The 13,072-nt window shown below is 38.5% G+C and overlaps 3 protein-coding genes across 39 annotated transcripts in view; 2 read left to right on the top strand and 1 right to left on the bottom strand.

Moving 5' to 3' along the window:
- The window catches only part of LOC127962387 (histone H2B), a 966,021-nt gene that overhangs the window by 254,805 nt on the left and 698,144 nt on the right, over positions 1–13,072 (top strand). The window lies entirely within an intron of this gene.
- Positions 1–13,072, top strand: part of LOC127962369 (histone H3-like) — a 931,300-nt gene that overhangs the window by 221,532 nt on the left and 696,696 nt on the right. The gene's annotated exons all lie outside the window — the stretch shown is intronic.
- Positions 9,414–13,072, bottom strand: part of LOC127962334 (receptor-type tyrosine-protein phosphatase delta-like) — a 398,656-nt gene continuing 394,997 nt past the window's right edge. For all 36 annotated transcript variants that reach the window (XM_052561877.1, XM_052561880.1, XM_052561892.1 and 33 more), the window contains one exon: positions 9,414–12,007. In XM_052561877.1, coding sequence (XP_052417837.1) covers positions 11,939–12,007 — 69 coding nt within the window. In that variant the 3' untranslated portion in view covers positions 9,414–11,938. The remainder of the gene's footprint in view (positions 12,008–13,072) is intronic.

Here is a 13,072-nt window from a genome sequence, read left to right as displayed (position 1 = left end):
TGTAAATGATCCGCACATATAACACAGTGACAGAGAGCTGAAGAAATAAACACTCTTCAGAAGATGTGAGATGTTCTGGAGGCTTGTGAAGATCATTCCTCCGCTGAGGAACAGTGAAAGTAAAGCTTCTGGAAACAAACGCTCCTCAAAAGATCCTGATTATAATGATGGTCCACTGAACGGCAAGTTGTAGATGAATCAAAGTGCAAGTTTATTATACAGAGTGAAATCCAAAGTTTCAAACAAAACAAAAAGACTTGACTAGACTTGGATTGAGTTGATTTGACTACAGACATGAAATTATATTTTGCAGCACCTAAAAATAGGCTACCGTTGGAAGTTACTTTTTATTTTGGGACTATTTTCAGGTGTAATATCATATCTTATGTGGAGTGTTCCTTTAAATTAATGTTTTAGTAAATGCTGGTGGCAAAATAAAAGATGATTTATTATGATATAATTAAGTTTATTATTATGAAAAATGCACAAAAATAGTATTTGTAAATTTTCTATGAAATGTATTATATTTCCAAAAACATGGTAACTGTATGATAAACGAATCCAAGTTGTGTTACAAATTTGCGTTTGATATTATGAAAAATGATTTCAGTGAGATTTGGCATGGTTGCAGCACTCGGGGTGGGGTGGATGTGTTAGGTGTTAGCTGTGTTTCGTTGATTCTGGATTCTCTCAAACTCTTGTCGTGGTTGTCAAACACAAGTGGCTCTTTCCATGAACACTTGCACCCACGGCAGTCACCGACTCTTCAGTTAGGATAATCCACCTCTCCTGTGAGAATCAAACACCTGTAAACCTCGCGCTCATATTTCCACATCTGAATGACACACTTGTTCTCTCCCATCGATTATTCCAGCTCAGACCAAACTTGCTGCTGGGACGACTCCAGATGAATACACTCTCTGATCGTAGAAGAGAATTGTTGGTTAGGCGAGTTTCTATAAATGTGCCTCGTCGCTCAGGTGTGCCGTCACTCCCTCTGACACTGTGGTTACCATGGCGACACTCATTCACCCGTCTCAGCACCGCTCATGCATGATGGTTAAGGAAGCAGTGCAATTAGCTGCTTATAATAAAGGTGAACTGTTTTCTCTCAGAATATGAGTCATGCTGTTCCTTTGTGTTTGTCGTAATCAAGCAGGAAGGATCTGTCGCTTTTGAACATCACTGAGGTTACTTTATGGACCCCCTGCACAGTTTGTATGTCTCCCTAATCAGACACACCCAATTTACAGGTGTATCTCAATAAATTAGAATGTCGTGGAAAAGTTCATTTATTTCAGTAATTCAACTCAAATGGTGAAACTTGTCTATTAAATAAATTCAATGCACACAGACTGAAGTAGTTTAAGTCTTTGGTTCTTTTAATTGTGATGATTTTGGCTCACATTTAACAAAACCCCACCAATTCACTATCTCAACATATTAGAATACTTCATAAAATCAATCAAAATTAAAAACCTATTTAGTGAACTGTTGGCCTTCTGGAAAGTATGTTCATTTACTGTACATGATCAGTCTGTGGCTCTGCTGAGGTGGTCTGAAGCACAGGTTTCTTTGACAGTGGTCTTCAGCTCGTCTCATTGTTTGTTCTCTTGTTTCTCATCTTCCTCTTGACAATAGCTCATAGATTCTCTCTGGGGTTCAGGTCTGGTGACCAACACCATGGTCATTTAACCAACTTTTGGTGCTTTTGGCAGTGTGGGCAGGTGCCAAATCCTGCTGGAAAATTAAATCAGCATCTTCAGAAAGCTGGTCAGCAGAAGGAAGCATGAAGTGCTCCAAGATTTCTTGGTAAACGGATGCAGTGACTTTGGTTTTCAAAAAATACAATGGACCAACACCAGCAGATGACATTCCACCCCAAATCATCACAGACTGTGGAAACTTTACACTAGACTTCAAGCAACTTGAGCTATGAGCTTCTCCACCCTTCCTCCAGACTCTAGGACCTTGGTTTCCAAATGAAATATAAAACTTGCTCTCATCTGAAAAGAGGACTTTGGACCACTGGGCAACAGTCCAGTTCTTCTTCTGCTTAGCCCAGGTGAGACTCCTCTGACGTCAATGAATGTTTGTGTCTAACCCTCATTGTGAAGGGTGTCAATGATTGACCATTCTGAAGGCTCAGGAAATCTTTGCAGGTGTTTTGAGTTGATTAGCTGATTGGCATATCTTCATATTCTAATTTGTTGAGATCATTGAATTGGTTGTTTTTTGTTAAATGTGAGCCAAAATCATCACAAAAAAAGAACCAAAGACTTTAATTACTTCAGTCTGTGTGAACGGAATGTATTTAATACATATAGTTTCACATAAGTTTGATAATTTGAGTTTAATTACTGAAATAAATGAACTTTTCCACAACATTCTATCTCATTGAGATGCACCTGTAGTTTTATCCGTCTCTACTAACGAGTTGATGAGTGGATCAGGGGTGTTAGATAAAGGAGACATACTAAAGGTGCAGGGGGTCCTCCAGGACAGGTTCGGGACCAACTGTGTTAAGGTATACATAGAGGTCCCAATAAATGACATATCTCTTTTGTTTTGTTTCTGTGGAAGAACATGTTTAAGATTTATATATATATATATATATATATATATATATATAAAACAATATAATCAGAAATGTAAAAAAAAAAGTACCTTAATTCCTCAAATAAAAACCGGTAGTCAAATAAAGTCTCTTATAGTGGCCGGGTTCGTGGTCAACACGGACAAATAAAGGCCGGTCTTAAATAAAGGCCGGGGGGAAGATTTGTGCAGCAGAGCCAGATGACGAACGTACACACCCACTGCCGGACCGTTTCTCGTTCTCCAGTCAAGAACCGGTTGCTTTGGTTTTCAGATCACCAGTACACTGAACCGAGAAGCGTTTCTGTCAGACGCGTCCGATTCGAGAACCGAGGAGCTGATGATACTGCGCATGTGTGATTCAGTGTGAAGCAGACCGACACACAGAGCACTGGACCGAACTGATTCTTTTGGTGATTGATTCTGAACTGATTCTGTGCTAGTGTTATGATCTCTGTCCACTGGAACGCTATCGCTTTTAATTTAAAACAGGTTGTTTAAAACAATTACATATCAAACAGATGGAACTGGAAATAAAGGCCTGCTGCTAATAAAAGCCTGTTACCTTCTGCAGTTCAGGTAAATAAAGGCCCCGGCTTTTATTTGAGGAATTATGGTAATTCACTTGCACATTAATACCAAAAACAAAACATGTTTTAGTCCATTAGTCAGATTTTAGCCACATTCCTGGATTTTTGACCAAAAAGTCAGACTGTGCATTCTGGCCACATGGTGAATAGTTATATCCCTTAATTTTCCTGTAACAAAAAATAAATAAATAAATACTACTACTACTACTAATAATAATAATAAATAAATGAATAAATAAATTGCATCTTAACCCACAATAATATTTCATTTGAATATGCATATTTATTAGATACATTTTTAATAATCTACATATTATTTAAATCGAAAATATTACTGTCTTTGGTTAGTAAATTTGTTTTAATATGTCAAATTTAGATATTTGTCACTGCTGAAATGTTATAAGTTTCAGGAATGATGTGATCAATTTGGTAGTAGTAAAAAAAATAAAGTAGTAAAAAAAAACTTCTGTAGTTTCATGACCTTGAGCCTTGCCAAATCGAAATCATAATGAGATCACACAATCTGACTTATTAACATTAAGGCTTTCTTTGTCTTTTTAAAATGGAAAGAGGGAATAACCCAAAAGAGTGTTAATATGTTAATCTTTTAGTATTGAGTTTCAAGGTAGGCCTACTATCATGGTTTTCCTTAGTGCCAGTGTACCATGATTTTTGTTTAGCTGTGATCTTCCTCTCTCTGCATTATTCTGTAATGTCCCCTTCTCTCTCTGTCGTCCCGTGTCTGTCCCGGGGTCGTCTGCGTTAGTGTAATGGGAGCATCGCAGCGTGTCACAGCGGAACATCGGTGAATGCAGCAGCAGGGCAGAGAAAGGCTTCTTCACCGCTCCACTGCCTCAGGTAGGACATTCGCTCCGGGAGGAAAATGGAATTGGCCTCAGACGGTGGAGGCTCGGATGAGTTGAGCGCTGGGGAGACTATCAATTTCACAGCGTCACAAAGCAGCTCTGCGGGCCTGACTGACAGACGCATAACGAGCTGGGGCTGTGGAGAATTAGAAATGCTCACCTGTGTCCAGAAAACCAAGCGCTCGCGCTCACAATCAGACGGGTTATTCTGGGGTGTGGGGCCTTTTTCTCTCTGCTCTGCTAGAAACCTCTGTAACATCAAACCACAATGGACTTGTCATGGGTTTTATTGTCAATGGGAAGGTCATTATTACAAAATAAATGCAACAGTCTAGGCTGGGAGAACAAATCCCATTAAATATATATATAACAATATTGATTAATAACTTAGTTAATGAAATAGATGAAGACAGACCTACGAGGTTATAATCAATATACAGTAATATATAGTATACTAGGGTGGCCATATGTGCCGTTCATATGGAACACATCCAGGATTTTAACATTGCCTAAAATATCCAGGTTTTGGCAGTCTGCGCTGTGCAGTTTGACCGTTGTGATGTTCATGAGAGCTCTACAGAGAGTAGAGCAGACGATTCCTTACGCTTTCGAATCGCTCTTGCACCTAATTTGGGGTCTTCTTTGATGGGTGCGCGACACTTTGATCGTTCCCTGTAGAGCTTATCTTCTCACGCACTGTGCCATGATTTGTCAATAATGTACAATACCTGCATGTTATTAGTCAAACTGCTTTGGATGTTTTAAGCAATATTAAAGTCCTGGCCAGGACGTGTCCCGTATTAATGGCACATATGGCCACCCTAGTATAGTATATACGTTGAAGCTATCAACTTTCATTATTTAAACTTTTTTCTTTCTTTTTTATAAACATAACAGATGAATGTCTAGTGAAAAACTATGTTGCACATGATTCTGCAATGAAATCACCACCAATCAGAGAATCAAAGAGAGCAAATAGCAGCAAAATAAGACTTTAGCTCCACCCACTCCCATGAAGCACTGCGAGTGACATAACTGATTGACTCGCTACTTACTCAAACTATTTTAATATTTGTAAAAGCATTTTTTTTGTGATAAATATTGAATCTTTTGTTTCTTTGTACATACGTTGTTTTATTTAATTGAATATTTTTCAATTTTTAATTTGATTATATCATTCACTCTGCTTCATAGCATTGCAGTTCTTTACCTCAATAAAGGTAAACAATATTTCCACAGTCTTGTATTTGAGTCTTTTTGTCAAATTTTTAAATAACATTTTTTCTTTCAAATCAGAGTTTGTATTGAATACATGTTGTGATTTCTCCAATAGCTGGTTGATTTGCAAAGACTGTCTAATAGCTTTCGAAACACTACTTCCTGAAACTTATATTAGCTGATTGCTGCTAGCTGTCAATCTCAATGAACCCACATAGTTTTGTCCATGTGATTTTTACTTGATCTCGGATCAGTTATAAACTGGAGATATTTTTAATGATTAATACTTTATACGTGTTTTGGCCATTCATTTACACCACAACAGTGTTTTGGGGGCCTGAAAACACAAACTTTTAAAAACAGTACTGTTATTGTCTTTGTGAAAACTACAAAAATGAAAATTTGTGAATATAGTGATATCATTTGTATTATGTGTTCAGTCTACAGGAAAGTGACATCGCCACCTACTGGCCTGGCATGAATAATACAGCACTTTAGGTCATTTTTAAGGATCCATGAAAATGTGAATTGTTATCACTGTAAATGAAGTGACCCCAACGAAGCAAGCCAGAGGCGACAGCGGCAAGGAACCGAAACTCCATCGGTGACAGAATGGAGAAAAAAACCTTGGGAGAAACCAGGCTCAGTTGGGGTCAGTTCTCCTCTGACCAGACGAAACCAGTAGATCAATTCCAGGCTGCAGCAAAGTCAGATTGTGCAGAAGAATCATCTGTTTCCTGTGGTCTTGTCCTGGTGCTCCTCTGAGACAAGGTCTTTACAGGGGATCTGTATCTGGGCTCTAGTTGTCCTGGTCTCCGCTGTCTTTCAGGGCAGTAGAGGTCCTTTCTAGGTGCTGATCCACCATCTGGTCTGGATACGTACTGGATCCGGGTGACTGCAGTGACCCTCTGATCTGGACACAGACTGGATCTGGTGGCCACGGTGACCTTGGAATAAGAGAGAAACAGACTAATATTAGCGTAGATGCCATTCTTCTAATGATGTAGCAAGTACATCGGGTGTTATGGGAAGTGTTGCCGGTTCCGGTTTACCTAATTAATGCAGCCTAAAAATCCTTTAACGGATTTGGATATTAAAAGCATATTAGTATGTTATGTGTAAGCCAGGTTAAAGAGATGGGTCTTTAATCTAGATTTAAACTGCAAGAGTGTGTCTGCCTCCCGAACAATGTTAGGTAGGTTATTCCAGAGTTTAGGCGCCAAATAGGAAAAGGATCTGCCGCCCTCAGTTGATTTTGATATTCTAGGTATTATCAAATTGCCTGAGTTTAGAGAACGTAGCGGACGTAGAGGAGTATAATGTAAAAGGAGCTCATTCAAATACTGAGGTACTAAACCATTCAGGGCTTTATAAGTAATAAGCAATATTTTAAAATCTATACGATGTTTGAAAGGGAGCCAGTGCAGTGTGGACAGGACCGGGCTAATATGGTCATACTTCCTGGTTCTAGTAAGAACTCTTGCTGCTGCATTGTGGACTAGCTGTAGTTTGTTTACTAAGCGTGCAGAACAACCACCCAATAAAGCATTACAATAATCTAACCTTGAGGTCATAAATGCATGGACACCTAGGTTCCTAACTGATGACGAATAAATGACAGCCATCGAGTCTTAGAAAGCATTCTAGTTTATTACATGCAGAGTTTTTAGGCCCTATAATTAACACAGTAATTACTGCTCATCCAGGTTTTTATATTGACTATGCATTCCATTAGTTTTACAAATTGTTTCACACTGAAATACGTCAGATTACATATCTGTGTTGTGAATGCTGTGTATGATTGTGGATATTAAAGTGCAACATGAGGCAAACTTTCTTTCAGACACGGTCAACCATTTGCAGCTCATCATATACAATCCGAGAGCATTTCTTCAGCCATTGCAGCAATTTTATTCCTAATTATTATTCTGTCCAAGCTTCCAGAAAAAGCCTGATAGGGTTCCAGCAGGGCGACTATCAGCTGAAATTATCCCGAACTCCAAACCGCCTCTGACTATCACAGGAAATAAAAAGATCAGCACTTGACATCTTATTTGAATTAGAGGCTGATTCCTGCTGCAGGGAACAGCAAGAAGTGTGAATTGTCCACACACCATCCCTGAGAAATGCACTTTTCTCATTACAGCAGTTTGGTCACAGCCGGTTTTATGACAGGAGTCCTCGATGGCGGTCGAGCGGTGTATTGTGGGTTTTCTGGCCAAACCGGCTCTGAACGCTGAGTGGACACATCTGCTCCCGCTGTAATGGATTTGCTTGCCGTTAAGAGGCCGTGGGTCTCAGGGGAAACGGCAAAGAGCTTAACGCCGCTCACTTTCTGCTGCTCTGGTGATTTATTTTGATTAGGCTGATGAAGTCTTCGCTGTTGCCAGCCTGGAATAATCGACACCGTGTGCCCGGAGGTCAAAGTGAACGGCACAGGCTTTATTCAGTGCTGCGGCGCTCAGGTGCAGAGAGATTCACGCCAACATTACCAAACTCTGCACAATATTATGTGATACTTGAATCGATATGAAGGGACTGCGGCTTCACGAGTGCGATGGAGCCCATTTAACATTTATTGAACATAATATTTTATGTCAGAAACAGCACTGCAATGTGTAAACTCAATTCTGAGAGGGAGAGAGAAAGAAAGAAGTAAAAATGGCAATATGTAAAATTACTATGATGCAATTCTGAGAAGAAATAAATGTATATACATGAAAATCAACACAAAGATCAGAAGTGCAGCAGACAAATCAAAACTTTCACAACATTGAGATCTTACCTTGCATTGCTTACCTGTCACAGATCTAACTTTCAGCTGTTGTCATGACAGCCACTCCAGAAAACAGGGTAACCTTCAAACGCTAAATATAAGGATTTGTGCAAAGCTTATGTGTGTTTCCATGCATCAGGAGCACACAAGCAGACCTTCAGCCACCTCCTCATCCATTTAGACATGTTACAGTGCTGCAAATTATAAATGGCGTCTTACTGAATAATTCATACAAAATACAAACTTCCCACATTATGCCCTGTGGAATGCATTAAATGTGACGTAACTGCAGATTTATTTCTGCTAGACAACCTGAAGGAGGGCAGGAGAGTTTTGAACATTGTGGGATTTGAGCACATGTGAATCATTAACCCTCATCCAGTTACTGCTTGCTCTCTCAAATCTCCATTTGCTCTCGTAAGCGCCCGTCTTTCATCAGATCATTCTCCCTGTATTTTGTTTCTCTCTTGTGACATAAAACATCAGAAATCTCTGCAGGATTGGACGAGACGCTCAGGAAGGCATTTACACTCACTTCACATGGCTTCATTCACCGGGTTTCTATCAGATTCACATTTGGCTTCACAAAACTAAATGTGCTGCAGTGCAACATCCTGAAGATGGTTAAAAATATGAAAATTAATGAAATATGAAAAATCATACTGCAGAATAGGAATGCAATCAACAAATCAACTGAAAAAAAATATATAATTGAGATTGTTTCATCTTGGCATGCATAATAATTGAATAACGTGACAGAATGCTAATGTAGATATGGAGTAAAACAAATAACAGTAGTTTTATTTTATTTTTTACCTTTCCTTTATAAAATAACATGTGCTGTTTGCATAAACCCTGAACCCCTATTACTAATATATATTACTAATCATTATGCTGAAAAAGATATAATCAATCTATAGATCTATCAATCCATGACTTTTCTCTATTAAAATGTTACAAGGTTAAACGAGTGCAAAAATATCCCCAGCAGCCCTAACTAGCAACTATAAGCACCCAACACTAACTATACTGACTGCCATTATTGTTGTGCTTCGTACAGTAACAGAAATAAATACAATGCATAACTCAGTCAACTCTATTAAATCCAAAATGTAGAAGGGTTGAAGGTCAGTGCAAAAATGTCAATAATAGCTTTAACTAAAAAAATATAGCCACACCACATTACTTACAGGTAATGTTTGTTGTACTGGGGGGGGGGGGGGTGTCTACAAATTAATCAATTAATAAATTAATTAATAAATAAACAATACAAACCACTGCGATGTTTTACCACAACAGGGTTGAAGTATTGGAGGATTCATCCCCGTTGATGGTGGTCGTCTCACATGAGGGAAGGAAGGAAACACGTTTGCATAACACTTATATTTTTTAATAGAATTCATTTATAACAAATGGAACTTGTGTCAGCAAAGTACAGAAGGACGGCTTCTCGTACAGATGTGTCTTTTCACCAATGTCATCTAAGTATGAAAATAAAAAGCACTCCATTCATTCAGAAAAAAAATAAACAAACAAAAGAAAACAATAATAATAATTAAATCAAAACAGTTTACATTTACAACTAATCAGAGGTAATTTCATGATTCTTTTTTTTAACAAGCCATTTTTTCTTTACAATTGAATTGAATTAATCTCAGTCTATGCATCCAGATGTGAGAGTAACACCAAATGTACGTTTGCGCTCGTGACGCTTCAGTCTTTCAACGGGGAAGAAGTGACACTTCAAAATCACCTGCTAAAGATGCTTTTATTTTTTTCCGCAACCAATTTGCTTTTCCATTCTCTTAATCTTTTTTTTCCTTTCTCTCTTATTACTTGGGTAGTCTCTTTCCTCTGTTATTTACATACACACCAAGTGAAGTCTGAAGGAGATTCGTACAGTCGGGTTCAAGTAAAATCTGTAATGGGTGCGGAATCAGTAGGGCAGTGCATAGAGATAAAGAGATACAAAGTGCAATTCTTCTTACTCGCCCCCACTGCAGTTGAACTCATGCATATCAAATTAGATCCAGAACAGGGAAAGAAAAGCCGTCATGGAGCACATTGAAGCGCTGAACACTAGGTGGCGCTGACAGTTACGCAACGACTGCCTGTTGCTCGACATGTGATGATAAAAACATCCAAAATCAACAAAAGAAAGAGTCAAAACAATAAAACATTTCATCTAATTAAAACAAGAAGGGGGGGGGGGGCATCTGGAATGCACATCCACAAAGCCAGAGAGTTTCAAGTTTTGAATCATAATATTCTAGTCGTGAAATTGGCATGTTAAAATTCTTAGTATCTTCCCAGCAAGAGCTTTGCAGGTTTTTCAGGGTCTTTCGTTTATTTTGCCGTTTCTTTTCCACCATTTTTCACCACTGATAACTGGAAACGACCAGAAATTTGATGCTAAGGCTTGGTCTTAAAAAGACAGAATTAATTTGTCTCGCTGCTGTTGGGGAATTAATATAGAATAACATAACAGAAATGACATAACAGTATCAGGCCTGGCGGTTAACGTGCGCTTTCTTTCTTTGTCGTACCCTTGTCATATTTATTTTCTCTGAGCCAAATTAAGGCCACAGAAAATTAAACAGTAATGATGGAATTACGTATTTGCATATATAATTTCATAGACTATAAATCCGTACGCATGGGAAATCAATCGATAAATACTCGTATATGAACTACTTAAACTATACACGTCGTTAAATGAATATCGTAGAAAAGAACAGGCATAAATATAAGGCACTCTAAATGCAAAAGAATGAACACGTGGACGTCTCTGTACCTGTGGCCTAACGGATGCACGACGATGACCTTTGACCCATGAACACATGAACATGACGACGATCGCCCCGCCTTCGTTAAACCAATGCAAATCGAACCCTCCGGCCGTAAAACTTCTAGTTATTGCACAAGAAAAGATGCGTGTCCATACGTCCAGCCGATGTGCATTCCAGCGGAAAACCCACCATCATTCCCATATATTATATCATCTATATAGCTATATTTTTTTAATATACATTTCAAGGTTATATAAATAAGGACTTTATTCATCTCTCTCTCTCTCTGCTCGTGGAAGAACTGAGATATCTTCTAACCTTTATACTCTGCCCACCCCATGATTCAGCTTGAGTTTCAAACAAAATGCCACAAACCACCAGCAAAACGATGAATGAAGGAGGGTACATGGGTGCCGACATCAGGACATCAGAAAAAAACCCCATGAGAAATATCGTCAGTCTACTCTGATTTCTGTCACAACAGAGAGGAAAACACCACAGACGTGAAACAAAAGCTGGTGTGTGTTATCGGTGTGGTTTCTCCAGACGTCTGATTGCGTGTCGTAGTTATTACTTCAGCTCTGTTTAGTCTTCTTTAATGATGGCGATGATGATGACGACAAGGATGATGATGATGGTGGTGGTCGTGATGAAGTCTCCTCTCTTCATCAGTGACGTATCTCCTCGTATTGATTGTGGAACAAAACAAATTCTCTTTACACCGTGTCTCGAGCTCCCCATCTCACAGCGTCTGAGTTCGTTGACTCCTTTATGATTCATAAATCCTCGAAGCAGCGATTATTCCGCACGTCCGCAGTCTAGATTCACCTGTCTGAAATTATTATTATCATCATAATCATTATTACTATTTATTTATTCATCATTTACTTTTTGAAAATCAGATCGGGGTGATTTTTCTTGGTCCACCTGGATATTTGTCTTTTTATTGTCGTTTGTAAGTATTTCTAGGTTTACGTTGCACATCCAACATGGAATCGAAGAGTTTAAGTTCTTTTCACAAGCAGGTATTTATGGCTCAGAAGAATTAAATGACCGCTGGATGTCCGATGGCCGATCCCTCTCCCTGACAGTGTGATGAAGATCTTATGTTGCATAGTGGTCGAAGCTCCCGAGATACTCCAACCCAGCTCTGTAACAAAACTGGTACTGATCCTGAGAGACGGAGACAGAGACAGAGAGACGGGTCAGATCTGAGCCAAACATTCAGTCAGATCAGATGTGTGTGTTCATTTATATAAAACCTGCACAACTAGACATCTAGATGTTTTAATTGAGATTTAATGCATGTTGGACATTATTCAGAAAGGTAACAGGGTTGACAGTAACAGCCTGTTTCAATGCAATGCTGTTACAACCTTTCTACATGTAACCTTTTTAATTGAGAACCGTTTACTATACAAAGTCATGGTAGCAGGGTTGACATTTGAAGATCTCCCCTTAGTTAAAAACGTACTTGCAGATAATATAATATGAATGAAATAAAATAGAATGAAATGCCACTTAAAAGGTTAGTTCATCCAATAAGGAAAATTATGTCATTAATAACTCACCCTCATGTTGTTCCAAACCCGTAAGACCTCCTTTCATCTTCAGAATATTTTTGGAGCAAAATGTATTTGTAAATGTAAAATGTACTGACCCTCTGATGTCACATGGACTACTTTTTTTGAAGATGTTTTTCTTACCTTTCTGGACATGGACAGTACACCGTGCACACACTTTCAATGGAGGGACTGAGAGCTCTCGGACTAAATCTAAAATATCTTAAACTGTGTTCCGAAGATAGTCTCACGGGTTTGGAATGACATGAGGGTGAGTCATTAATGACATAATTTTTTTTGGGTGAGCTAACCCTTTAAGTGACTTAAAGAGAGACACTTTCATGACTGTTTCGAAACATACTTATGAACACTTTGAAACAAGGTGGGCACATGGGTGCAGGACGTCAGAAAAAAATAAAATAATAATGTACAGGTGCTGGTCATATAATTATAATATCATCAAAAAGTTGATTTATTTCACTAATTCCATTCAAAAAGTGAAACTTGTATATTATATTCATTCATTACACACAGACTGATATATTTCAAATGCTTATTTCTTTTAATTTTGATGATTATAACTGACAACTAAGGCAAATCCCAAATTCAGTATCTCAGAAAATTTTAATATTGTGAAAAGATTCAATATTGAAGACACCTGGTGCCACACTCTAAT

This window comes from Carassius gibelio, chromosome B7 (genome assembly GCF_023724105.1).
Source record: "Carassius gibelio isolate Cgi1373 ecotype wild population from Czech Republic chromosome B7, carGib1.2-hapl.c, whole genome shotgun sequence".
Classification (NCBI taxonomy): domain Eukaryota; kingdom Metazoa; phylum Chordata; class Actinopteri; order Cypriniformes; family Cyprinidae; genus Carassius; species Carassius gibelio.
The sequence above is the reverse complement of the archived record's forward strand: the minus strand, read 5'-3'. Positions and strand labels throughout refer to the sequence as shown.